The sequence below is a fragment of the Entelurus aequoreus genome, linkage group LG12 (genome assembly GCF_033978785.1).
Source record: "Entelurus aequoreus isolate RoL-2023_Sb linkage group LG12, RoL_Eaeq_v1.1, whole genome shotgun sequence".
NCBI classification, from domain to species: domain Eukaryota; kingdom Metazoa; phylum Chordata; class Actinopteri; order Syngnathiformes; family Syngnathidae; genus Entelurus; species Entelurus aequoreus.
In genome coordinates, this window is record NC_084742.1 from 20,859,455 (window position 1) to 20,887,426 (window position 27,972).

Consider the following 27,972-nt stretch of genomic DNA (forward strand, 5'->3'; position numbering starts at 1 on the left):
TTTATTTAAATGAAGATATGAAATAATCCTAAATGAAATACAATGACTTGGTTTATATTATTGTATATACTAGGTCATAATATCAGTGTCAGTTGAGTCGGTCCATAGGTTGCCTGTAGGGATTTTTAATGTCCAGCAGATGGCAGTATTTAGTGACACAGTATCGACACAGTATCAATACAGTTTTGCAATGTGTCGAAACGCTTCATGAGGCCTCATCAACCCATCACTACTATCTAACCTTTCCCAAGACTAGGCTGCAGATACTTACAAAACTAGAAGGGTAAAACAAAATGAAGACAAAAAAACAGGTGGCACAAGTTAAGCAAAGAGTTTAACAAAAATGATTACAAAACAACGTGGCATCTATCAAAGCTCCACACAGCATGTCAGAAAAATAATCCACCTGATCCAGTGGTGAGCAGGTGATTTTAAACAGGTTGGGAGGATGAATGGTGGACTGGGATTGGCTGGCTGATTAACAGGCGAGTGAAATGAGGAGCAGCTGGGAACAGGAACCGGTTGATTGGCAGCAGAGGCAGTGAATGAGTGTCACCTGTAGAAACAATAGGGGAAGAAACACAAACAAACCACCACTATGTGGAACATAACAAATGCACTATGACCTTTAACACTAGAAGTCCCAGCATTTTTCTGTCTACCTAGAAGACCCAGAGAGGGGTCATTTGGCCCGACGCTTTTCCCGAATACACTAATCACTCATTTTGTTATGGTAATGAGGCTGTTAGGGGCAGTTTGTCTAGGTAGACAGAAAAATTATACATGTGGGAAATGCCGAAAGGAGCAATGGCAGTGCCAGGATTGTGAGTGACTGCTCAAATGTATGTCAGTCACGTTTACATGGACATGGTTTTTCATTCTTTGTAAATATGCTTTTTTCTTTGTAAATTTTTTTTTTAAAACTATTTTTGGCACACAAAAATAACAATTGCTTCTGCAACAACCCTCCACACCAAAACTGGGAAAACAGTTGCTTTTTCATTCTTTGTAAATATGTTTTGTTTTGTATTTTTTTTAACAATAAATGTCAGAGTGTTGATCCCTTCATTCTGTTGATCCTTGCAAAAACACACACAACCTACCTCAGAACTAAAGCTTGAGCTGTAAGGTCCCCTCCCCCACACAGGCTCAAGTGGCCCCCTGCCGTGTGCCACTAACAGCCACATTTTCATAACAAAAGGAGTGTCCACAGGGGGGACTAGGGGTCAAATGACCCTCTTGTGTGTTTTCTAGGTAAAAATGTCAATTGACCCTTCTCTGGGACTTCGCGTGTTAATGGTTAATATAATTTGACCTTATCCAACTTTTGAATGATCATGTCCCACTGTTCAATGTTTCAATACTTTATGCACAACTTACTGTTTTCCCACCAGGAGCTGAATTGTGCAACTGAAGAAACCTTTGTGAAAATAGTTTCACATACCTTTTCAGTTAATTAGAGCTGGGCAATACTAGGAATTATGCTATTGATCCGATTAAAAAAGGGCTAGAATTGCCGTTATTGATAACGATACTTTGACTTTAGTTATCAAACATTGAATGCATTTGCAAATTTGCAACTAATTAGTTGATTGTGACTGTGGTACTACAAGATAATTATTTTATTAAAATAAAAATGTGCTAAAATGCAACTATACAATACTACATATGGAAAAAAACAAATATATAAAATAATTACATTACTTTCAATTTCATACAATTATTTAAGAAAAAATCTACTCGTGCAAATAAAGAAAAATGCAAACATGTAAAAAAAATGTAATACAAAAATGTCAACACCGTACATAACTTCTATTGCAGGCAGATATTTGTGAATAATTAAGTCAGTAGTAGCAGGGAGTAGGGATGGCAAAGTGTACCTGAGTGAGCAGTAGAAAAAGAAAGAGGTGCACTGTTTGCACTGATTACTGCAACGCACTTCTTGTCAGGGTCCCCAAAAAGAGCATAAAAAAGCTCCAGTACATCCAAAACAGCGCAGCGAGGATCCTGATGAGAGTGCGCAAGCGGGATCATATCACACCCATCCTGAAATCACTCCACTGGCTCCCTATTGCATCCCTGACCGATTTCAAGATTAACCTGCTAACACATCAATGCATCTACGGCAACGCCCCCTCCTACCTCAAGGACTTAAGTTTCCCCTCAACCTCCCACCCGCAACCTCCGCTCCTCAAACACCAACCTCCTCAAACCCTTTAGGACAAACCTACAAACAATGGGCCGCTGGGCTTTCTGCTCGACCGCACCCGAACTCTGCAACGCTCTCCCCGACCATCTTAGAGCACCACAGTCGGTCGACCACTTTAAGAAGGGACTAAAAACCCACTTTTTTAGCACAGCTTTTATCTAATTTATTTGCTTTTTTGTTTTTAAATGCACTGCTTGCCTATCTGTTTTATCCAGTGCTTTCATGTTTTGTTCTATTTTATCTATGTTGCTATATTTTATGTAGTGCTTATCTAGTGTTTTTCATGTTTTTATTTCTATTTTAATTTTCTATTATATATTCTAACTTTTTTTTAATAAATATTTTGTAGCACTTTGAGATTTTAACAAATGTAAAGTGTGTTACAAATATAATTCATTATTATTATTTCGAGACTATAAGACATGCTGCGCTCGAAAGAACTCTCAGGAAAAGCCAATAATTTGCTGGATTCACAGACGAGAAACTGCAACAAAAGTATTGATCCGATACCGACACCCACCTTGGGATCGATACTATCAATATTTAGAACGACACGCTCACCTGTAATTATCAGTGACTCTTCCAGTCCCTCTGTATCTGTAACCTGCTGCTGACTCTGAAGCTCAGTGGCCACTTCCCTCTGAGAACATCTTGTTTGAAGCCTCACAATGGCGAGCTACTGTTGATTAAGTGTTAGGTGTTGGTTTCATGAAGTCAAAAGGTTAATAGCGTGATGAAGAAGACTATTTAAATATCTATTCTAATTGAAGCCGAACATTTATTGGCTTATGTATCGATCACACACCTGTTCAGCGACTTGTTAGAGAACAGCAAGTTATGCAGAAAGTAGACAAACTTTTAACAGTTGGATAATTTAAAAAATTGGTGAAGGTCAAATTAGGTTCACCTGTAAAGGTAAAATATTATCCAAAAGCCGAATGAATATTCCTTTTTGTGAGTAGGCTTTAAGTGTAATTAGAAGTCGCTGTCATTGTAGTCTATCACAATAATTGCATCTTTTTCCATCTGCTGCTGCGCCTCTTCTTCTTGCTGGGTTTCTTTATCGCTGTTATCCTCAGCATCCATTGGCCGGTGAAACTCTTGGTAAATTCCAGTCAGGGCTTTTGCTGCCTCCAGAGACACTTTGAGGAATCCTATCACCTCCTTTTCGTCATCTACTCGCACAACTGGAGAAAACACACGAGATGGACACACATTAAGCAAGCAGAAACAATCTGCCTTTCATTTTATTTTTTATTTCATTTTAGGAAAGGATTCAGAAACGCCTACTGTCAATTTGCCGTTCAATGACGTCGTTCCCTGTCAGCAGCAGCTCTTGCAGGTCCAAGAAGGAGCATCCGACATCCCAGCACTCCTCATTGCCATCCATTGGCTCACTGACGACTGTGAACTTTAACCTGCACAAACACTGTGATTTATATCCACATACATCAAAGAAACACAACACAGTCCTTATCTGTAAACCAGGGGTGTCCAAACTCTTTCCACCAAATTGAAAAGATGCCGGGACCACTCTAAAACACTTCATATCTGAGCAAAAACAATCCAATGTTGGGTCAAGATATGCCAAGTTAAAAATGGTTAACGACAAAAAAATAGAGCCAAATAATTTTCAGTAGAAGCATTTAAGTCCCATCTTAAAACTCATTTGTATACTCTAGCCTTTAAATAGACCCCCCTTTTAGACCAGTTGATCTGTTGTTTCTTTCCTGCTTTGCCCCCCCTTTATCTCTTCAATAACCTTTTTTATGGTTTCCATATCAATTCCGTTACAATTATTTGAGGTCTTGGGAATTACATTTATTCACAACTTTGATTATATCCTCTTTTGTCACATCCCCGAGGAACATCGAGTTGGGATTTCTGTTTATGGTGTTATCCATCTAGAATCTGCAATCCCTTCTTCCAGATCCAATATTTACGAAGTAGTTATTAAAACTTTCAACTACTTCGTTCATTACGTTTCTCTCTGTGGCTCATTCTCTTCGCACCATTTTTAATTATACTATTTAGGATCCGATATGTTGCTCTAATGTTGTTTTTGTTCCTGTCTAATAATTAATATACAGTATATACTATTAGTATATCTGTCTTATAATTGATATCATATATACTAATAGAATTAATATCATATATACTATTTGAGGGTGATGGGTCAAATGCAGAGGATAATCTCACCACACATAGTGTGTGTGTGACAATCATTGGTACTTTAACTTAATTAGTATATCATCATGAATCAGTGTAAAAAGTTCGACATTTAGCCACTTGATGGCACTGTTAGCTCACATTCACTCTTTGATCGATTGATGACTACCTTTTTACAGCAACAGGAGGGTGGTTTCATGGTTCATTGCTTGTTTAGCTTAGTTTGAAAAACAGCTGCTTTCCTGTTCCAAAAGCGCTTAAGAATGAGAAATTGTGAGATAATAATTTTTTTTTAAAAAAGACTGTTTTTACTTTTATTTTTGCACCATTAAAATACTGTATGCAGTGTGAAGTTTGATTAATTGAAAGTTTGGTGCCTCTGTGGCAGCAGGCTAAGCCACCAATTATGCTGCACCTGAATTTTCTGCGTTTTTGAGGTCAAAGACCATTAAGTAATTATTTTTTTTAAATAGGCTGCGGGACAACAAAAAACGAGCTGCACTTTTGACACCACTATGCTAAGCTACCTGTAACAAACTTTGTGGTATAGGTGACAAAGCCAATTAATGTAATATTTATGAACATGTTTTATTTATAAGTAACTGTTATTACTTTTTGGAATATGCTGAGGGCCAAAAAGGCTGCACTTTGGACACACCTGCTGTGCACTGACTTACTATACCTGCCCTTGTTGGGGTCACTGCCCTCCAACATGGTGTAAAGATACTGTCTGAGTGGCGCTGACAGTGAACCATCCACATAGATGACTGGCAGAGACACAGAGAGATTAGCAAAAAGAAAATATGAATGCCTTTTGCCTATCAATGCTCCCACCTCGTGTGAAGTTGTAGTGAATCTCCTCCCCCCCTGTGGGCTTGCGGAGGGACACGGGCGTCTCCGTTGTTTCCATGGGAATACCCAGCAGCCGGTATTCCACGTAGACACGCTGCACTGAATCGTCCAGCGCCACTTGAGAGGACGGTTCGAAAGTCAACGAAAAGATCTCCACTCTTAGCTTGTCACCCTGCATGCCAACATTATGACTTATAGTATATGTGATGAGATGCTGTGTTTTCTTTGGCCTATAGTTTTACTTGACCTTTCTTCTCTCTTGTTTTGATGAAACAATGAGGTCGCTTGTTAAGGTCTCAGAGGACTCTGAGGGTTCTTCAACAGCTGCACAGTAAAACTATGTTAATGAAGAACGACCACAAAGTAAGGTTGTGAGTTCTTACCACTCTCGCTCCTTTCCTCCTTTTCCTGCTCTTTATCCACTGACACCAGATCCACAGAGGAAATGTTCTGAACATTAGAACATACAGTTAACCTCACATTGCCTCCATGACATCAGTAGACCTTGTCGAACCCTACCTGAGTAGCAGGATCACCAACAGAGTGTCTTCTCAGTGACGTGGCACGTCTGGAAGATCTCAGGAGATCAATGAAATTAGTTTATCTCCATCGCTGTGCCCACATTCTTTCATTAAGATAACTTACTTTGTGATTGGCGAATGAGAGAGCACAGTGGGGGGTTCCTCGTCATGATGAGCAGGAGACTTTTTGTTGGACCTCTTGGTCTGGCTTGGTTGTATGTTGTCAAGTGAAGGCTAGCGACATAAAAGATGAAACATTTGTGCATCATACTGCTAGTTAATGTACCATGATGGTGTGTTTTAAGGTGCATAAAACCTCACGTAAGCTCTCATCTTCCTCATCTTTGCTTTGGTTTCTCCTGACTCAAGGTGCTTTGTCTGCGGGAAGACAAGACACAAGTTGTTGAATGTGGAAGATTGATGTTCATACAGTAGATAGAATGTGCACTATTTAGACACCTTGACTCTGGGCTTAGCTATCGGTCTTTGTGAGTCTTCTGCTAATCCTTGGTTTCTCATGCTGCTTTCCATCACATCTACTGGTGGTTGAAAGGGGTACTTCCATTTAATCAACACCCTGACAGTCCCCCGTGGGCCACCAGCTGGATCACGCAGAACATAATCACCTGGAGAACCAGAGACCCTGCTGGGTTTATGCACTGTCCAGGATATGAACTGGAATCTTGTTCGGATCACCTTGGATCTCCCTGCCAGTTGCCAGCGCTCTCAGTGGGATGGGTGTTTTAGCCAAGTAGACTGGTGGTATCTGGTCATCGCTATCATCAAACACATAGACCCAAAGGCTGCTTGACCTGCGCAATTTAAACATAAATAACAACATTTTGCACAATGTTACAAAAGTAGGCTGCCCAGCGGTTCACAGCCTACCTCAAGTAGTGCAACACATCAGTTGTGATTGCAAGCGGGTAGCTGGTGATGTCGTGGAAAACTTGGTTGACATTACCCCGGACAGTTTGGGACACATGGGGCTGCAGGTCGTAGAATCTGTAGGTCAGGTAGGCATCAGGAAGTAGTCCAGGCCAGCGCCCTTTTAGACCCTCACAGCGCTCCAGCAGCAACATCAACTCGTTGGGAATACCTCCACCAAAATCGTACAACTCCTGCTTTACATAGAAAGTGATCATTCTCAACAGAACTGGCTGGGAATCTTTATGAAAGTTCATTTGGATTTACCGCATGGCCGGCAGTTTGCCAGCCAAGAGAGATTTGAGCCGGCATTTTCTTTGTTGCTGTGGTCCTGTCATTGCCTCCCGACACCACTGCATCCATGGGCTCTGTAGGTGGGAATAGGCGGACCCAGAAATCCACAACACCGACTATTTCCCTCACAGAACCTTGAAGAGAGAGACATTAGAATGTATTGTCTGACAGTAAACAGATCCTATCACTCAAATTAACAACTTTGTCTGTACCTGTGATGTGCACACGTCCATTAATATGTTCCCCTCTCCTCTCCACGGCAGCCAACAGGGACACCTGTCCACTCCCGTGCGTTAGAAAGCGGACCCCTCCTACTGCCTGGTGGAGCTCCACTTTGACCTTCCACCCCTGTACCTCTAGCCTTTCCAGATCACAGGCAGTCAGAGCATAGTGGGAGGTGAAGCTGTAGTTGGGTTTGCTTCCCGCCACCAAAGGTGTGGAGTGGACTTCAAAGTCCAAAAGGCTGTATGTACAGAAGGTCACCGTGTCTTCACCTTGGTCTGGATCAATGCTGCTCATATTCCGAAGCCCACTTGGAGTGAAGGTGGCATCCTAAAGAAGTAAGAACACAGTGGGTTTCTAAGCAACCATGAATACAATTAATAAAGCACTTTTCACCTTGATGTGAACTTCTAAGAGGGACTCTCCAGACCTCAATGGAGAATAAGAAATATAATCTTCAGGCGAGACTGCTTGTTTTTCTCCTGTTGGCCATGTGTACTGTATCGGTATGGTCCGTTTGTGGCTCTTTGTGTTGTACGCAAAGGTTTTCAGCTGGTCTTTTGAGCACATATTTAAAGGTGTTAGGTACTGATGCTGAAAGACTGTGCTGCTGCTGTTCCAGTTCTTACCTTGTAAAGCATTGATCTGGAGAGCTCTTTTGCATAACAGTTTGTCTTTCTCCGCCATCCTCATCCTCATCGCCTCCCTTTCACTCTCCAACCTTGTTTTGGTTGTGTCCAACTCCTCCTTTGGGTAGAAAACACTTTGGGTTACATCGAAAAGAGCGTGTTGAGGATGCCAGTGCTGATCATGAGGATGTGTTGGCACCTGAAGGTCTTTACTGATGCGATGCTCTAGCAAAAGGAGGCTCCTGGTTTTCTGTAATTCAAGCACGGTCTCGGCGTGTAAGGCCTGATTGTTGACAAGCTCTTCCTCTCGATCAGTCCCGGGGAGACATAAACCCTCTCTGCTCTCCTGTTGCATACGGAACGCCTGTCCAACATGTGAAGGAAATAAGAACCTTTCCTTAAAGATCCAGCATGTTGGGACAAACAGACTTCTGTAGGACTGAGTCTCAAATGGAATACTTCAGTCAAAATGCTTTATTAAGTATACTGTGTACTAGCGCAAATTTTGACAATCTAGTGCAGTAGTCCCCAAACTGCGGCCCGGCTTGGGCCCGCCAGTGTCTACAATATGGCCCGCGGGATGTACTAGGTTAAAAAAATACAACATTTGTCTTTTCTACCTACTTAGGCAAATCATATTGTTGATGTAGATGCTCAGATCTGCTGTACAGATTTACTTTACAAAAGAGAAGTGTGGGATAATTCTCTTGTTGCCTTATTTGTATTTGCCTTTATTGAATATTTGGATGTATATGCTGTAGTGTTTGGCTCAGCCGGATCGAGCAGGAGGTGATACAAAAAAGAAAAAAAATAAGACAGAAGGAGAATTGTAGGGTCAAGACAAATATATGTGTGTGTGTGTGTGTGTGTGTGTGTGTGTGTGTGTGTGTGTGTGTTTGTGTGTGTGTGTATGTATGTATATACAGTATATTCACACCCCTGGGGTAGTGCTGTTTCGAATCCATTTCTGTCGTAAAATATTGGACCATTTGTCGGAAACTTCCTCTCGTCTCCTTTTTAATTGTAACCCATTCAAGCTAGTCTCTCCCCTTCTGCTACATGGCCAAGATGGTAAGGGTCCTCCATCACTGTGCTTGCCATTTTGGGCATATTGAGTGCAAAGTCTGCCCCATTGCAGTGCACTACATTTTGCCGTGTTTCTTACTTATGCACTCAACAGGCTAAGTGTAAATATACAAGTATCCCAATTGAGACAGTCTTGGGTTCCGTTTGCTTACACACCTTAATCTGAAAAAGTGTTTCGCTGAGCTCTTCGTCACTCATGTCAAACTCCTGCAGGGCAAGAGAAGGACACAATAAATAAGTCAAGTTATCTTTATGTCATAACTTATTTACTGACCTTGGTGACAGAGTCTAGTCTGCGCTGTAGGACAGAAATCTGATCGTTGTACTCGAGTATCTTCTCTTCCAGATATTTTAGTTTGGCTGAACATCAAGAACAATAGGTTAAATATACTTCATTGGGGCGTCCAAACCTTTTTCACTGACAGCTGCATACAGAAAAATTGAAAGTTGTTTTTATTGGTTTAATTTATTCTTCACATTTTAATTCATTACACATGCTTAAATCAATTCAATGTGGGTTAAGATAATAAATAAATGCAAAAAGCAGCTTTGTGGTATAGGTGACAAAGGGACCCTCTTGAATTGTTTACTTCTTATTTTCCTTCACCATTATTATTTCATAATATAAATCACTCTTTGAGGGCTTTACCATACTAAATCTTGTGGGTATGTGTATCCCAGTAAAAACTGTTCAAATGTTTGTCATGACAGGACGCACGGAAATCATCATACACCATTTTTAGACCCCAGGAAAAGTAGTGGCTGCTATTGCAGCGGATATTGGGGATTGTAATAAGCAAAAGAATAAACAAACAAACCAACAAACCATATAATCTCAGGGTTTCCCCTCGACTGTCAAGATACCTGTGGGGGGTGGTCAGGGTGTGGTTATGGGTGTGGTTACCATGACGTCATCGAATAATTTGCCTAATCTGCTAAATGATTTTTTTTTTTTAAAAGTAAAAAAATTTAATGACTGTTTTTTACAATTAAATCTCCTAGTTTTATCCTGCTTGTAAATGTGGGTTTTAACTCCTGTTTTCTAAAACGTGCTATATAAATAAAGTCAATTAGAATGGATAAAAATGCTAAAAAAAATGTATACATACATTTAAAAACAAATCTGTTGTTATTAATTAGTATTAAGGTATATTTTTATATCGTTTTGCCATATTCTCAATTGTTGCTGCTTATTGTACAACGTACTTTGAGAATTTTTTAAGTGTCATTCTAGAGACTTTTAATTACTTTTTTTTATTTATTAAAAACTACTAGCAAACAAATATAATATCATTCTGGTGTTATAGAATGGATTTGTGTTTATATACTCTTAACTTCTGTCCCTTGATGTCCCTGACGAAAGAAGCGAGCGACAGCAAGCACGTCACATTTGCTTTGCGGTGCTCCAGTGGAACTTTCTCTTCTTAAAAGTCCTCTTAATATTTGCACATTTTATAGATCGATGTCCATGGGTATATCTGGATACGTCCATATTGCAGACATGCTGACGACGCTCTAGACAATGGCGTGCGTCTTGTTTACATCCGGTTATCAAATGTTTTCAGTAATCAAAATCTTTCTTTGGTGGTCGAGTTTTCGGTACATCACATGTCAATAGTGCGCAAATAATAGGCTATATATACAGTATATCCATTCAAACCGTAACGACTTGCTGGTGGTAATGTTTAATGTTTGTGTGGTTTGGACTTAATATCAGTTTTTCCCATGTTTGTAAACACACCGTCCGTGCCTGAAAGGCGATTGGCCGAGAATGAGAAAGTGTTGTTGTGTGTCCGGCGGGGAAGCATGGACTCGAGTTACGGAGACGAAAATGTGGAAATGGGAGGTAAAACCTTTTGGAATTGTACTATTTGTTATCATAAGATTAGTAATAAAAGTTAAAAATAGTGTTGGACGTTGTATAGTTTCTTCTGGAAGCGACAATATATTATCCATCCATCCATCCATTTTCTACCGCTTATTCCCTTCGGGGTCGCGGGGGGCGCTGGTATTACTTTAATTTGTTTTAAAGTAAAAGAGTAAAACATGGTAATAAAAAAGCAGTGGCGGTCCGCCACATTCAGTTATATTAAGGGGAAACCCTGAGTCTACTTTAAGAGGTAGACATCCATGTTGTTTGCAGGTGGCATTTGGGACAGTTTCAGTTTTTCTTGGCAACACTAGAGGACACTTTTTGACGGGATGATTATCTGGACTTTACCAGGTCCAGACTTATTGCGAAATCAGTGATGGTCTCTGCAGGACACAAAAATGGCAAAATAGCCAATTTTCCATAGGGTGGTGTTACCTGTGTAATGTTCTAATGCAGGCTATGTGTTGCTGTGTTTATAGAATGGGTTGCAGGCAAATACAAAAATTAGCTGCATTAAATGGACAAACAAGTCCATCGCAGCTCCCACCTCCTTCTTGCTCCCTCTGCTCCTCCATTATCTCCTTCTCTTGTCTGAGCTTCTCCTTCTCCGATTCCAGCCTGCCTCTTTCCTCCCGCTCCGCCTGCAGCGCTTTCTCCAGGATATTTGCATCTATTGTGGAAACGGTGTCTTCTGGTGCGTCCCTTTCCTTGTACACCACCTTGTGTTCTTCCACAGTGTCGTTGTAAGTAGATAAAGTACTACGAGAAGAGAAACCTGGATGAATAATTTTGAAGTGTGGTAAATATCCAGCAGTTTTTTGCTCTTACCTCTCAAGTAGCGAGTCATAGCTTTCTTTTATCCGATCCCTCTCTCCCTCCAGGTCACTTATACGCTCTTGTAGCTGGAGGACAAAAATGACATTACTTAATAGATTATTTCAATGACTGAAAGTCCTGCTCGTGTCCAGACCTTTTCCAGGTTCTGCAGAGACAAGCTGGCAGTTGTGAGTTGACCATCCAGGGTCAGCACTCTCTGCCTCTCCTGCTTCAGCTTCTCACTCAGCTCCTCCACCTTCTCTAGGAGGACAGTCTGGCTTTCCGTCAGTGACGTCTGAGTCTGAGATAAGCAAAAATTAAATGCTGACTTCATTACCAGGAGAACCACATGAGGTTTTCATTGCTTTTTCACCTCCTCCAGCTGCTTCTCATAGGCCTGCCAAGAGAAGAAGCAGAGCGATGGAAAATATAAACTTTATTTATCCCACCCTTAGTGTGCTTAGTGTTTTGGTAAATATCATCCCACCTGTTGCAGGTCAGTGATCTTCTGCTGGGTTACCCGCAGGGCCGTGCTCTTCTCGGAAAGCTTCTTTTGGAGACGGATCACATCCAAGTTTTCTCTGATGGTTGCTCTGACCACAAAATAATCAGCTGTGAGTGAGGCTTCGTTAGCGAAAGCTCTGCTGTCCTCACTTGTGTCTTTCAGCCTGTTGCTTCTTCATCTCTCTAATGGTGCCCTCCATCTCTCGCTCTTTATCTTGTAGTGTGTCTCGGAGGGCCAGTTGGAGCTCCGTCACCCTCATCTGCTCGCTCACACAGCTGGATGGAGAAAACATGGGTTTTCAAAGGGGTGGGCAACAAATGAAGAAGAGGGATGATTTTAATTTTACAATTTCTCCATCTGTCCCCTGGTGTCCTCTGTTGTTGGGCCGTAGCGGGGTGGGGCCGTCTGCGCAGCCCTCCTGACTCCGCCATCAACTTCTGCACATTTACCTTTGAAAAGGAGAAAGACACAGAAGGCACAACTTGGAATACAGTACACACTCGCACATGCACGCTCCCACACACACCTTTAATGAACTTGTAAGGTGTACGCCCCCCCAAGTCCAGAATATGCTGCTTGGCCAGGCTGAGTTTGTTCTGTAAGACAACCTTCTGGCTCTCCAACGTGGCCACACGAGCTTCCAGCTCTTGCAATGAGTCCTCCATGTCCCTCTCTTTGGCACCGGGACTGGCCTGACGGAGACGAATCAGTCTGGTGGACATCCTTTTTTAGAGAAAAGCTATTTTATGCTTTTGTGTCTGTATATGTATTGGAGACTACAAGTGTATGAATGCATTGTAGAACATTCCTAACTATGCAAAGCACCTGCGCATCTTTTGCTCTTGTGCTCGTGAGTGCATTCTTAACACAGTGTTCTCTTCTTGCAGGTGAAGGCAAAGGTCCTCCAGTTGCTCCCTGGGGAAACGAAAGAGCCGCTGAGGATCTGCGGGGGACAGAAGAGTGTCAAGAAAAAATCGAAAGAAGTTGAAGGTGCGTTCTCACCTTTGGTCATCATGATGTGATGCTTCTTCCACGGCTTCACATCACGTGTGGCATCTGCTGAGACAAGACCTTATGCTGTTAATTTCTGTTGGTCTCACATATTTTTTTTAGACAAACAAACCTGGAACAGTCGGCATGAGTCCTCCCCTCATCAGCCCCACATCGTGAACTGGGAGGTCCCCCGCTGTCTCGTCCACCACGGGAGACATCACACCTTCACACAATCAATCAAAGCACCTGGATGGAGTTTAAATGACAAGCACTATAAACACAATGGAGTCATATGGATATATTTAACCTTACCCTGGTTTTCCAGCAATTCCTGTGCTGTGTCTTCTTTTATATCTGCTTGAACAACATGGGGTTTAATCCATCTTCATCCTGTCCTCCTCTTGAGCCTCTGCCTGTGTGTGCACTTTGGCTCAAAGTAAACCTGAAGACCGCCTCAGTGTTCCATCTGCTTGCACGGGTAATCCTGCCTGCGCACTAATCTGATTACACTGCCCACTTGTGCGCGCCAAAGCGAGCTTTAAGGTCAGTTTAGCGGTGGGCGAGTAGAGCTTTTTCTGTAGTGGAATGCACGTCTCAGGTCTGTGGTGAAAGCTGTGACAGGTTAATGTGTGAAAGAGGATGTCTGATAACCGACCATCTCATATAAAAGATAAGGACACATCCAAGAATGTAAAATAATTGTGCAAATGAAACTTTTTGTAAGGCCTTAATCAGACAAAGGCTAATTATGTTTAGTTTTGTAACACTTTGTTAGTAGGGATTGTCCAATCAATCAGTCAATTCATACATATTTGTGACATTGTCAAAGTCAGCACTATACCGGTAACACCCATGGGCGAGATCAGTGGTTCTTAAACCCTTTTCACCAAATACCACCTCAGAAAAAACTTGGCTCTCCAAGTACCATAATAATGACCAACGTTAAAATGCAGTAGTGTTGTAGGCCTAAATATTCATTTAAAACTAGGCAGAAATGTTATTTATGAATTATATTTAATTTTTTGGGCCTCTATAACATAAGGCAGTTTGAACAGTAACAGTGTGTATAAATATAGGATAATAAAAAAATGTACTTTAATCAAGTGATTCTTTGGCGTACCGCTAGATAGAGCCCATGTACCGTACCACAGTTTGAGAATCCCTGAGCTAGATGATGACGAACCATTTTGCATGTTTGATAGGGGGTGTAGGCAGTTAAACGTCATAGATTCAAACAACCTTATTGAATTTTCATAGCTATGTTTGTTTTATATTAATATTTATTTCATATCTAAATAACATTAAAAATATATTCAAACTTTACAGAAGCTCAGGGGCCCACGTTGCGGCCCGTGTACAACATCCCCACTTACCCTTCCACTTCGACGCCCCTGGCCACAGCTTCCATTGCACTTGAAGCATTTACCTTCCTGAGCAAAGATGACGGACATTACACTGATTTAAGTCATAGAAATGATCGAAGGAGAGTTGACATAGTCTACTGTATTATGATGATAGTATCTGATTGTATATATCTGTATCATGAATCAATTTAAGTGGACCCCGACTTAAACAAGTTGAAAAACGTATTCGGGTATTACCATTTAGTGGTCAATTGTACGGAATATGTACTTCACTGTGCAACCTACTAATTAAAGTCTCAATCAATCAATCAATGCATTGCTCCTACCTTGAAGTTGAATAGAAAGCGTCACTTTTTCGAGCAGTAAACATATGCTAAACACTGTAGGGAGAATTAGCTACTTAAGCACATTTTAACAGACCGTGGGCAGATACTTTCAAATAGCATATCGACACTAAAGGTAATATTGGTATCGGATCGATTCATCAATACTAGCGTGATACGGTCAATATTTTACAGTAAATTTCCATGTTTTTTGTTGTGTTATTCAAATGCACTGTACTGTATATGTATATTACAGTTATATTCGTTAAAAAACCCTGGATACAGAGGGCTTTAAATGAGCCAAATTATTTGAATGTGACCCAATGGGGGATTTTTGTGATTTAGCGATATTGGTTATTTTCCTCCAACAACTGTATGGTACAAAAATGAAAAAGGTGATTGTTTTGTTGATATTGTCTTATATTGTTGTATGTATGTCTTATTTTTTTTACAGGTTGTTCATTTACAATATTTTTATTTGGGAAATCGTTATTGTGTTTTATTTTATTTTAATATTAAGCTAAAAAATAAAGTTATTCAATAGTCCTGAACAATGACCACGTAAAGAAGTTTCGGTATTGGCGATATTGGCCTGGATATCTTCGCTATCAGAACATTCGCAGTATTGCCCAACCCAATTTTGCAATGACGCCACACCTCTGGGGGAGGGGTTTGTCCCGGATAGGCGGAATAAATGAATAAAACAAAATGTCAGGTGAATAAATGAAAAGGTAAAGAGTTTTTTTTTAATGGGAAAAAAAGTCAGTAAGATAAAGTGTAATTTGCCTAGTTGGATTTACAAAAAACTCATAACATTGTTTGTCTTACGTTCGAAAATGCATATAGCAAGTAGATCGTGGTACTGGAAAATACTAGCTTTTGTTGTACACGTAAAGGCAACACGGAGAGCCCCAGTGGTAAGAGCAGCACAGTGAAGAGGAGGATGAGGGGAGTAGAGGAGGAGGAGGAGGCAGGCAGAGGAAGAAGAAGTATGAAGCATTCAGCCACAAATTAGCCCCAAAGACGGCGGGAGAGCATCGCAGCTTCCCTGGTTGCTTTACGGCCGACTGGACGCTGGAAGGGCGGCAGGATGGAGGAGGAGAAGCACTTTCTCTGTGGGGTGGTGGAAGGTAAGAGCATCCCTCACCTGTCACATCATGCCATTTTCTCCCTTTCTCATTCTCCCCCCACCCCCCTCCGCCTTCTCCATCCGTTTGACCTACATTTCTGTGGGCATGTAGCTCGCTCCCTTGCAGCCTTTCAAGTGAATGAGTTTGTTGGCTGCAGCGGCCATGCATGAAGGCATCACTCCCAGCCTGCTCAGGTGAAAGGAAGGAAGCTGATGTACACATGAGATCCATCTATAATTACAACTTTACAATTCATGTTTTGTTTTTTATTTCCGGTGAACTCATTTAGTGGATAGAAATGCAGAACGAGCTTTCAGTTTGATGCAGGTGTACCTAATGTTGTGGCCATAAGTGCATGAGGAGATGGTGACTGAATGCAAAATGCCAAACTACTCACCATAATCAATGCAAACTTTGAATGCAAGGCTCTGAGTCATGTTTAATTACCTATAGTAACACCCTCTACTGTGTTGCGTGGCAATTAGTCTCGTTGGGGGAACAGGATGGCGATGCACACATCAAAAGGCCGCACTCCCTGTAGGCCTGCACCAGAGCGGTGTCATATTAGCAGTACTACATCTGATGTACAGCTCACATACATATTCAGACATCACAAAGGAAGAAGAAGGACCCTGGAGATGCTTCCGTTTCTAATAATAGCAAACGCTATGTAAAAATGAATTCTGCCTCTGGCAAACACGAGACGAAAAGAGATGGGCTGCAGTGAACACCACAGGGGGTGGTAACTTTGACTTGTACCACTTTTAGGATTGCTGTAATTGTAATAGCAGACAATAGCAGGGCCTCAATGGCATCTATCCTGATTTATTACATTTCATTTTATTTCTCTAGGTTTCTATGGGAGACCATGGTCAATGGACCAGAGGAAAGTTCTCTTCCAGTGGTAAGTGTGCCACCATTTTTTGCTATATTTAAACAAACAATCACAAAGGCAGCACCCCAGTACACTCCTAAATATATGTTTGCACAAAAGTTCAAAAATATTTTGGATCGCATGCATGTTTTCGCCACGTTGCCGTAGCAGCAGCCCAGCATGTGGGCACTGTCGTTATTTATAGATCCACTTTTTTACAGCTCAAGTGTTCAGTGTTGCATAAGTTTGGCAGAGTGGGCATGGCTGCACAGCGTGTGTGTGTGTGTGAGTGTGTGTGTGCAGCATTGTTGATGTTCATGCCATCTGCACAGGAAGCAGCCTAAAATGGAAACACGTTGATCATGTAAACACTTTCCTCATATCAGCTGACTGCTCGCATCATATGTATAATTCAGGAGGTCATTTCCGCTAAATTATCCTCAAGATCAATACAGCGCTGGGCTAAGTTTGCTCTCTTTGCTAAAGGATGCAGGACTGGGGTTTGAATACCTACCTGTACGGCCCAAAAGATGACCTAAAACACAGGCTGCTGTGGAGAGAAGTCTATTCACCTGAGGAAGAAGGTACTACAAAAGTGTCCCGTTCACCCTTGTGTTCTGTCACCTTCATGCCAAGCCTCTCCTCTCAGGTCAGCTGCGCACTCTGATTGCGGAGGCCCAGTCGAGAGGCCTCGGGTTTGTTTACGCCCTCTCTCCCGGCCAGGACATCGTCTTCTCATCCCCCTGTGACTTGACACTTCTTAAACGCAAGCTGAGACAAGTAGGAGGCGCCCCAATAATCCGACCCCGTCGCACGCTCTGTCTCCAGCAGTTGGTTTCTTCTCCCGGCCTGCAGGTGTCTGATCTGGGCTGCCGGGCGTTTGCCATCCTGTTTGATGATATCGACCACTCCTTGTGTCAGGCCGACAGTGAGGCCTTCTCTTCCTTTGCACACGCTCAGGTCACCATAACCAATGAGATTTATCACTTCCTGGGGGAGCCGCCTGTCTTTCTCTTCTGCCCGACAGGTGTGTGCCGTGCGTAACTGTGTCAAACATTTACTTGTCAACTTGAGGATGAAAACTAATGACTGAGTATCCTCTCCTTTTTTTTAGAGTACTGCGCTTCTCTGTGTTCTCCCAGTGTGCTGAAATCTCCATACCTGCAGACCGTTGGCGAGGACCTGCTTCCTAACATCACAGTCATATGGACAGGTGAGAGTGTTCACATATAACGAGCTGCCAGCGCCTTTATTTTTCACCCTCCTCTCTGGGTTTCTGCAGGAAGTAAGGTCATCTCAAGAAAACTGTCTGTGGACTGTCTGGCTGAGGTGGAGTCCGTACTCCAGCGTCCTCCACTCATCTGGGACAACTTGCACGCCAACGACTACGACTCCAGACGCCTTTTCTTGGGTCCATTCAAGGGACGCGAGCCTCGGCTCAGGGCCCGCCTCCGGGGCCTCCTCCTCAACCCCAACTGTGAGTTTGAAGCCAACTACATTCCGCTGCACACGCTGGCAAGCTGGTACAGAGCTGGGAGCGAGGAGAGGAAAGGTAAGGATGATACCATTTTTTTACCCAAATGTTTGCTTGCACCACCAACCCTTTGGAGTCTTTGGTAGTTTTTAGCCCTTTAATCTAACCTTAAAGGCCTACTGAAATGAATTGTTTTTATTTAAACGGGGATAGCAGATCCATTCTATGTGTCATACTTGATCATTTTGCGATATTGCCATATTTTTGCTGAAAGGATTTAGTAGAGAACATCGACGATAAAGTTCGCAACTTTGGGTATCTGATAAAAAAAGCCTTGCCTGTACCGGAAGTAGTGACGTCGCAGGTTGAAGGGCTCCTCACATTTCCCCATTGTTTACACCAGCAGCGAGAGCGATTTGGACCGAGAAAGCGACGATTATGTTGCAGGTCCCAGGTAGCCAGGACAAGCAGTCAGATAATAATGTCCTGTTATACAGGAGGAAAAATCACACAGAACGTTTCAGATGTTTACAGACTGGTCGCTCTCATCAGAATTTATTAACAGAAATTACAAATCCACAATTCACTTCATTTCCCATATATTTTGTCAGTTTGTATTATCATGTCAATGTATTTTACTTTATCTTCACCTCTATGTTCATCAAAACACTCAATAAACTATCATTAAACAGTTACTGTATCACTGGAGTAATAATTACCATAACAATACTGTATGCCTTTACCATATATTTTTTACATATCCACATCACTCCAAAACATACAATATAGTGCCAAATTAGACATTATTTGACTGTCTTATCTTTCTCGGGAATATTCACCTTTAACTTAATGCACAATTTAGCAACATTTATTTAAATACTTTACTTTTCTTCATATTCTTCTTCTAATAATAGCAGCTTTAAGTTACTGTACTTGAAATGTTCATTGACCATTCCTGAGAGCTTAACTTATATAACCATGTCTAAACACCACAAAATAGCATGTAAAACCTCTTTCAGAACACACACATTACACAACTATACATTATAAAATCAATAAGAAAATGGGAGCTCTAATTTGGGAGTCTGAATTAGGATCAGAAGTTCCTATACAAACATTGCGCACTCACGTCGCCATTTTGTATTGATTACTGCAGCTGTGCACTGGATTCATTCACAAATACAAACTACAACTTACAAACACTTCAGAGTTAGGCTCCACCATCAGAATGTGTACTTAAACTTATAAAGATCACATGGATATTATTCAGTGAGTTGATTCACCAAAACTAACCTGTTATACAGGAGGAAAAATCACACAGAACGTTTCAGATGTTTACAGACTGGTCGCTCTCATCAGAATGACGAGAAGCTTCCGGTCTGCAGGTGATCGCATTCAATTGGGAAGAAACGCCCTACTGCCCCCTACTGACCAATGCGAATAGTAATAAATGTGGAATGACAGCTCCAAAAACGAATTCAAACCATAAAATAAAATAAATAAATCAACACAAAAATGTGACACATTATGGGTGGGTCACAATTACCCCATTAATTTGAGCGAGGATGAAAGATTTGTGGATGAGGAACGTGAGAGTGAAGGACTAGAGTGCAGTGCAGGACGTATCTTTTTTCGCTCTGACCGTAACTTAGGTAAAAGGGCTCATTGGATTCCACACTTTCTCCTTTTTCTATTGTGGATCAGAGCTAACATGATAGCATCGTGCTTAAATGCAGATAGAAACAAAATAAATAAGCCCCTGACTGGAAGGATAGACAGAAGATCAACAATACTACTATCAGGAGACACCGAACCAAACACTGGACCTGTAACCACACGGTTAATGCTGTGCCGCCTGTCAAAGCCTAGCAATGCTGTTGCTAACGACGCCATTGAAGCTAACTTAGCTACGGGACCTCGTCAGAGCTATGATAAAAACATTAGTGCTCCACCTACGCCAGCCCTCATCTGCTCATCAACACCCGTGCTCACCTGCGCTCCAGCGATCGACGGCGCGACGAAGGACTTCAGCCGATCATCGATGCGGTCGGCGGTTAGCGTCGGATAGCGCGTCTGCTATCCAACTCAAAGTCCTCCTGGTTGTGTTGCTGCAGCCAGCTCTTCGGGTAAACCTCTACCATATATGGAACTATCCACTGATATAACCGAGGCAAAATATGTCACCAAAGTGTCAATTTCTTTAACCACTTGTTTGGAGCATGTTTGGAAGAAGGCAAGATTGTTTTATAAATACCTTTGCCTCTATGGTTTGATTTCAACATTTTATGGGGATCCCAAAATACACCAAAACAGGTGCCAGCAGATAAGAGAAGTTGGTTTTGCATATTAGGGCCTCTGTAAATGTTTTCATTTTGACTAAGGGCCTGATCTATTAAAGGTTTGCATGTATTAAACATGTGGAAACTAAAATTGATAGCACATGCAATGCTGTTCTACTCAACTTGTGCGTGAGCAATATAAGGAGCACGATCATTTCTCTGTCTTCATGAAACGCAGAATAAATGCTTATCATCTGAACCAAAATACAAATATAAATATTTAGCACACGCAGTGTGATCTATTAAAACTATAATTGTTCTGCGGCCGCTGTTTTGTGTCTTTATTAAGTTCACCTATGAATGAAGTGCAAACTGGCAGTTGTGCAGAAAAGGCTAAGAGAATAGAGGCAGCTGCTGCCGTTTTTTTTTAATGACGTTAATTTTTTCATACAGAAGATATATTATTAAAAACTTTTTTGCAATATGCATTTTTTTGCGTCTGGAACATTACAAAGCATGCTCGCAGTTAGTGCCAGCACCTCTCGTTAGCGCACTTTTAGCACAGTAAAAAAGTGGGTACCATGCACTGCAGGACTGCGTATAAAAAGCCCATAAAATGTGATACATGTCTGCTGCATGTTTCAAAACTTGGCAAAACGCCACAGGTAGGAGCTTAATAACACGAATGTGCAATAAATTAGTGTATCCATGGTGATAGCCGCTTAGTACACACAGAAACCTAATTTAAATAAGGTGGTCTGCACCAGTTATCAATTGTACACGCAATCTTAGCAGATCACATGCAACACGCCCACTAATAATACATTCAAATTTATAGTTTGCACACACTGTTTAGTGCGTACTATTTGGAGCCTAGTCGATCAGACCCATTATTAACACATCAGACCTAAAATGTATTTAAAAACCTAAAATTCAAGTAGGTACACGTTTTTTAACTGTAAAAATGTCTAACGTGTAATGAACGCAAATATAAAATGTATAATTCAAAAACGTGTAAATACATTTAGCAAACCACAAACATAAATGCAGTGAAATATTTATAATACTTATTTACATAAGAAACCATTCTTGGCGTTTATGGCCTTCCAAAAACACACAAAGATGGGGCTCCCTTAAGATCCATTGTCAGCAGCATTAACTCTGTGACATACACTATTGCTGAGTATGTGGCCAACATCTTAGCAACTTTGGTTGGCAAAACTCCACACCATGTCCAAAACTCAATTGACTTTGTAGCAGAGATCAGAGATCTAAAACTGGACCAAAAATGAAACTATAGTTTCATTTGACGTCACCTCCCTGTTCACCTGTATTCCAACCCAGGATGCAGTAGAGACAGTGAGGCAACGTCTACTAGGTGATCACACCTTACAGGATAGATCCACACTAAACCCAACACAGATTTGCCTTTTTCCTGGAACTTTGCTTTAACAGTGTTCTGTTTATTCCTAAATGACTGTATGACTTGTATGCCTTAAAGCCTGCTGGTGCCTAATAAAGGGACCGTCTTACTTGCACGTCATCAGCTGTCTATGCATCATGGGGTCACGCCAACAGCAACCATAAGACTTCGTGACAACTATGTACCTGTAAAGGCAGGCGAGGCCTCAGGCAGTTACAATTCACTATGCATACAAGTATTCCAAGCAAAAATATGTTTGTGTGCCCATTAAGAAAACTTTCCAGAGAGAAAAAGTCAGGCCTTTGTTGGCCTTTCAAAGCTGTGATGTGTGTCAGTCACTTGATGGCACTGTTGGCCCATCTTTGCCCGTCTCCCTCTGCAACCAAGCGGCTGTTTAAGGAGATTTCTTATAGGAGGTGGTGTCATGTTTATTTTTGGCTGCCTTCCTGCACCGAAAGCGCTTACAAGTGTGAAATATGGTGACGACTCTACGATAAAATGGTAAATATCTCTAATGATGAATTTGAAAGAAAAAAAAATCCCCATTCAAAGACTGGTAGGCAGTTAGAAGTCTGCACTTTCGACTTGAGTTGAAAGGGAGCCTCTGCATTTGCAGCTGCATTTTCTGTGTCTGTGAAGTCAAAGACTCCTAGGAGTTACATAGGCTATATGTACTAGGCTATATGTTAAAGTTAAACTACCAATGATTGTCACACACACACTAGCAAATTCTCGGTCAAATTATTCTCTGCATTTGACCCATCACCCTTGATCACCCCCTGGGAGGTGAGGGGAGCCGTGCTACTGTAGTTAAGACAAAAGCTGTTCTGCCTCATACTTGTTTTATCCTCTAGATGAGGAGCCAGATTATTCACCTGAAACAGCTTTGTCTGCTGCACTCCATGACTGGCTGGAAGACCTCAACCAGCCTCTACAAGCAGGTAAATAAATATAAGGTTCTTAAATCTTCAACCCTCCTGAAAAGATCATTGTATTAAAAAAATCGAGTATATGAAATTCTTTCTTAGGTAGGCAGAGTGCCCGAGACCAGCGTTGTTCTGTCGCGGTTTCTCGATGCAAAACCCCAGACAGATCCGACTGCAACGCCACTTTGAGGGGGACCTCCGTAGTGGCTAAACTCCCCGTGTTCCCCCTCAACTCTAGTTCCCCTCCTCCCTCACCTACTAAAGCCAAAGGAGACAGGGAAGTACGCGAGGGTGAAAAGCGGCAGCAGACCGGTCAAGCCAACCACCAAGCCCAGGGAACCGGGCATGGAGTGCCTTCTGGGGGAGGCCGTGGACATAAAGCCCAGGTTCGAAGCCTCGGTAGTGGGAAGGGCCAACTGAGTGAGTCCCAGGTGCGACTGCTGGTTGGCCTCTATTACCTTCCTCATGAACATGGCCCATCAGCTCAGAAACTTCTTCAGGATCTCACCTGGCTGAAAACAAACTGCCATCTTGTCAGCATCAACAGCAAGAAAGGTTTACTCCAGAAGGTAGGAAGAGTGTGTTTGTGTGTGATCTTTTAGCCTCTGGGACTGAGTAAGTGTGTCCACAGGTGGACGAATGGCGGGGCCGGGCCTCCAGGTTCCTGTCTCTATGTGAAGACATAGCGCAGCTGCACTGTAGTGTTGTGGGCGGGGCCAATCGGGCAGTGCTGTATGACCTTTACCCGTATGTATGGGACCTGAGAAACATGGCGCTTGTGGCCAAGGCCTTTGTTTGCTGGCTGGGTGAGGATCTCGCGCATTGATAAATAATGAGGAAATTAAACAACAATAATAATAACAACAATGCCTTCCTGTCACTCAGATGGTCGTGTGTTGAATGACAGCACAACCATGGCCTCCTGGAGGAACTGCTTCCATTGTGAGTAATCATCTTGATGTTCTTGTCATATGGAGTTGGATCCAGCAGACTTGCAGGTGATATTTGTGTGTGACAGGGTGTGGGATGGCCTCAGTAGGGGATGACCTGGGAGAGGAGGCGGAGCCATGGGTGTTTAAAGGGGGCGTCTCTGGGGAAGTGCAGGTTGGTTGATTGTTTCTTCATCTTGTGTCTGTGCATACGACTTCAAAGACCCACGTGTTGTGTGTTTTCTTGTCAGATGCTTCTCCCAATAGGCAGCAGCAGTGAGCTCTTCACGCACCCCCCTCCTCTCTTTCCCACCTCACGTCTTTACAACATCAGGCCCTACCATAGTAAGGACAAGGTAGGCTAATGATTAAGAGGCCTGTCCCAGTACTTTTGTCCACATGGTGTGTATTCAAATAGGTGGAGTTATATCGGATGGTGCGTCAGCTTCACCTGAGGTCCCAGTGTGTCCCAGAGTCGAGTGTTTCTCACCCAGATGTGGTAGGAGACAGGTGTGTGTCACATGACTGGAATCTAATTAGACTCCATTAATGGATTTTAATAGAATGTTTTCTCCTTCTCCATTTGTAGGTGTTTGGGACCCTGCCTGGCCTTGTGCCCCGAGTATAGCTTCATCCTAGAGGACGAGCTGGGGGTCTGTGGTTGCATTTTGGGCATTTTGGATGTGCGCTCTTTCGCCAAGCGCTGTCAGGTCAGCTGGTTGCCCGCCATGAGAGACAAGTACCCACCCAAAGGAGGCCACTCCAACAATCAGGTGTGTAAGCATCACAAAGTTGCGTACATCCAGTATATTGGGTTACATAGGCAAAATAGGAAGTGAGTGGTCAGACAAAGAGCCAAATAGTCACTGGAGGACTTGACTTCATCATCTCTGCCCACGCTGTGCGTCATTGCAAGTTTACTATACATGTACGTGGCTGTAGAAGGCTGGAAAACTTGCATGTCAACCTGTCTCATCACACATTCTTACTGTAAACATTGACCAAAAAGAGGGTTATATAAGAATTTTCCTTTTTTATTAGAGTACATTAAGTTCCGTTCATTAGTAACCTTCAGTGTCATGATCTGTTGCCCGGGTCATGTCTTGAGTTATGTTTAGTAGTTTTTTCCCTATGTTTTAGTCTGTTTCCGTTCTTCACCCTCTTTCCTTTCGTTGACTTTTGGTTGTCATGTACACTAATTCTCCACACCTGCCCGTGTTTAGTAATTAGTAAGTAAGTAAGGGAGCAGATCGATCCATAAATTGGTGGTGTCAATACCAGAAGTAGTATCAGTATATAAACGATACAAAAGTAATTAGATATTTTTATTTTCAAGATTATTTTGTTGCCGTTTTTGTTATTGTTTACAAACTCAGGAAGACTTTGAGGGCAAAACCAAAAGATTTAAATAAGTAAAGGAGAGTACTTTTGTTTAGTTATTGTGTGCTATTGACTGCAATTGTTTTAATCAAACAATTGTATGTAATAAAAGAGAATAAGTAACTTGTTTAAATGCAGTATTGTGTTGATATTGTTAAACTCACCATTAATAAATGGAACAATTCAGAGGTAATACATGTGTGTGTGTGTGTGTGTGTGTGTGTGTGTGTGTGTGTGTGTGTGTGTGAGAGTGTATTGTGTATTTGTATATTATGAGATAGGCTCCAGCACCCCCCGTGACCCCGTAAGGGACAAGCGATATAAAATGGATGGATGGATGTGTATATGTATACATGTATGTATATTTTGAGATAGGCTCCAGCACCCCCCGCAACCCCAAAAGGGACAAGCGGTAGAAGATGGATGGATGTATATAGTGTATACTACATACATTTGATTACATTTACGATTACATTTTTTAATCAGATTAATCGCACTTTGCATTTTGATTATTCGCCATTAATGACAGTAGATTACATGTATACATAATTTGAATTATTTCATTTAGTTACATTGTAATACATCACGTTTGCACTTGCACAATTCAACATGCCCAAAAAGGAGTAGGATATAGGCTTGGGTATTGGATGAAACTATTACTTGTGTCTATGCCGACTTGCTTCTCCACACAGGACTTGGTCAAGTTGATGGAAGAGGACCAGGGAGAATACCCGGACTCGCTCGTACATCACTTTCCCTCTCAGCTGCGTCTGGACGCCCTGCCCGAGTTGGTGGACGTCAGCGTCAGTCGCACGCTCCTTGCTGCCCTCCTGACGGCCCTTAAAGCCAATGGTGAGGAGGAGCCAATGTTACCTTCGGAAACATTTGTAATCTCGTCCTACCTGGGTGCCATCTCTCTCGTGTGCAGGTTCACAGGGTGTGTTCTGTGAGGTGCAGCCAACGGACCGTCAGAGGCTGGAATTCTTGACCAAACTGGGCTTCTTGGAGATCCTCAGAGGGGAAGCCAGGAGCAGAGAAGGGGTGGTGATGGGCAGGCTGCTTTGAGCACAACGCCCCCATTCACATACACACACACAAACATGCTAACATGCACAGCAACATGTAAAGTCGCATGCAGTAGTTACACCTAGACAATTACGTGTAAAAGAAACAGTACTTAAAAAAGACAAAACGGAGAATCTGTTAATTTTAGGGCATCAATATGTCCTTTCAAGGGAAGACTGTAAAAATAAAGAAGATTAAAGAGGGAGCAGCGTGTTTACACCAATCTGGACTTCAAATGAGGCAGTAGATTTCCGCTTATTCGCTGTTAGCGCAAGTCTATTTTCGGTTTTAAATGGTAAATAACTTATTCATGTGTGGTAACCTCAATAGAAAATTGTTTCATGGCGCGTTCTGTATTGGAAAAATAGTGCTGCTATGAATCCAGCAGAGGATGCTGTCTCACAAGTTAATTCACAACTTTTTCCAGCAGGAAGATACTTTGACAAGACGTTTTGTAAGATCCACACTGTATACCAGGGCCATTCAACTGGCAGCCAGGGGGCCAAACTCCAAGTTCAGTTCAAAACGTGGGAGACTTCTTTTTGCTGTGTCCTCCTAAAAACAATGGAGCGTTTCTGTTGGGCAGAGGAACTTGAAACAGTGTAAGCACATTGTCTGATCCTTGCATTGACATTTTAACAATCGAAAGGCATAACTAGGCTATTTTGTTCCTAATTGTGGAATTTGTATATGAGAAATAGCACAAAACAAATGTTCACTAGAGGGTGCTGGTTCTCATAATAGTGGAGGGCAAAGTCCGGCCCCGGTCTTTAGCTTTGTGAAACTGTGGCCCGAGAATAATATAGTTGAATAGCACTGCTGTACACCAAGAATATACAATATATAATATATTGTTTTGAGGGACACATTTATCGAAAGCTAAAGATCAGAGCCCTGAACTTCTCCATTCACTATTATTCTTATTTTGCATACAACAGAGAACCAGCGTCTTCTGCAGTGGACAGTGATTTTTTTCATTTGTCAGAGTTATAGAGGCACTCTGCTGTTTTTAAGGAGCTTCTGCAAAACTATGAGTCAAAGATCATCTCTATGACAGCAGAAGAATCTGATGCAAACATTTTTTTTAACTAAACTCAATGGCCAACAGTTAAATAGCCCAAAAGATGAAAAATGGAGGACCTTAAATGGAACCTTGAGGAACACCACTAGAATAACTAAATAAGTTGACCAAATGGCTACTGATTGCATCTGAAGTAAACAAGCTACAGCAACACCTTCAATTATATCATGAAAAATAACTTCTAAAAAGAAGATGACTTAAGGGGGTGCCTTGAGGAACACCTCAGTTATGTAAATCACACGTTTGGACCCCAGTGTTCTGGTTTTGCTTGCAAGGTTAACATGTCAATGCAATGATCTGCCATCATTCTACAGGAGCACACAAGTGTTTTGGGGAATTTGCTGCAACAAATGTTTGTCTCCCAAGCTTTGAACTGAACTCTAGGGTCGGTGTGATGTCATTTAAAATGGGTTTATTAACTGTGAGAGGCCTATTATTGGGTTTAAAGTATCAAAAATAGGCATTTTAGAGCTTTTTTGAACATATAACCTGCGAATAGCGAGGATCTACTGTACTGTAAAGCAGTGGTCCCCAACCACCGGGCCGCGGCCCGGTACCGGTCCGTGGACCGATTGGCCGCACAAGAAATTAAAAAATTAAAATTAAAATTAAATTAAATCAACATAAA

General features: G+C 42.0%; 2 protein-coding genes across 13 annotated transcripts; one reads left to right on the forward strand and one right to left on the reverse strand.

Moving 5' to 3' along the window:
- Nucleotides 1-23: 23 nt before the first annotated feature.
- rpgrip1 (RPGR interacting protein 1) lies at nucleotides 24-18,800 on the reverse strand. 12 transcript variants are annotated; one of them, XM_062065165.1, is made up of 34 exons: nucleotides 18,606-18,800; nucleotides 14,787-18,318; nucleotides 14,470-14,526; nucleotides 13,409-13,509; nucleotides 13,227-13,342; nucleotides 13,106-13,162; nucleotides 12,929-13,046; nucleotides 12,630-12,826; nucleotides 12,450-12,552; nucleotides 12,253-12,378; nucleotides 12,086-12,191; nucleotides 11,972-11,995; nucleotides 11,753-11,899; nucleotides 11,611-11,684; nucleotides 11,330-11,541; nucleotides 9,184-9,269; nucleotides 9,066-9,116; nucleotides 8,023-8,187; nucleotides 7,824-7,941; nucleotides 7,591-7,751; nucleotides 7,185-7,524; nucleotides 6,946-7,106; nucleotides 6,640-6,875; nucleotides 6,448-6,563; nucleotides 6,211-6,377; nucleotides 6,073-6,129; nucleotides 5,876-5,985; nucleotides 5,750-5,807; nucleotides 5,614-5,680; nucleotides 5,478-5,554; nucleotides 5,213-5,402; nucleotides 5,061-5,145; nucleotides 3,500-3,627; nucleotides 24-3,396 (listed from the first exon to the last, which is right to left on the reverse strand). In XM_062065165.1, exons 5-34 carry the CDS (start codon nucleotides 13,312-13,314, stop codon nucleotides 3,185-3,187), a joined length of 3,837 nt encoding a protein of 1,278 aa, XP_061921149.1. In that variant the 5' UTR covers nucleotides 13,315-13,342; nucleotides 13,409-13,509; nucleotides 14,470-14,526; nucleotides 14,787-18,318; nucleotides 18,606-18,800; the 3' UTR covers nucleotides 24-3,184. The 12 variants fall into 12 exon arrangements, with proteins under 12 accessions (XP_061921149.1, XP_061921148.1, XP_061921146.1 ...); XM_062065164.1 differs by having other exon boundaries at nucleotides 13,409-16,099; nucleotides 16,361-16,456; XM_062065162.1 differs by having other exon boundaries at nucleotides 13,409-16,099; nucleotides 16,361-18,318.
- si:dkey-183c6.8 (protein O-GlcNAcase) lies at nucleotides 15,691-27,972 on the forward strand. The gene is made up of 17 exons (XM_062065172.1): nucleotides 15,691-15,913; nucleotides 16,766-16,817; nucleotides 17,274-17,371; nucleotides 17,437-17,567; nucleotides 17,643-17,814; nucleotides 17,902-18,000; nucleotides 18,070-18,339; nucleotides 22,818-22,904; nucleotides 22,992-23,458; nucleotides 23,521-23,695; nucleotides 23,775-23,831; nucleotides 23,908-23,993; nucleotides 24,070-24,174; nucleotides 24,237-24,328; nucleotides 24,408-24,591; nucleotides 25,891-26,050; nucleotides 26,127-27,972. Exons 1-17 carry the CDS (start codon nucleotides 15,874-15,876, stop codon nucleotides 26,261-26,263), a joined length of 2,412 nt encoding a protein of 803 aa, XP_061921156.1. The 5' UTR covers nucleotides 15,691-15,873; the 3' UTR covers nucleotides 26,264-27,972.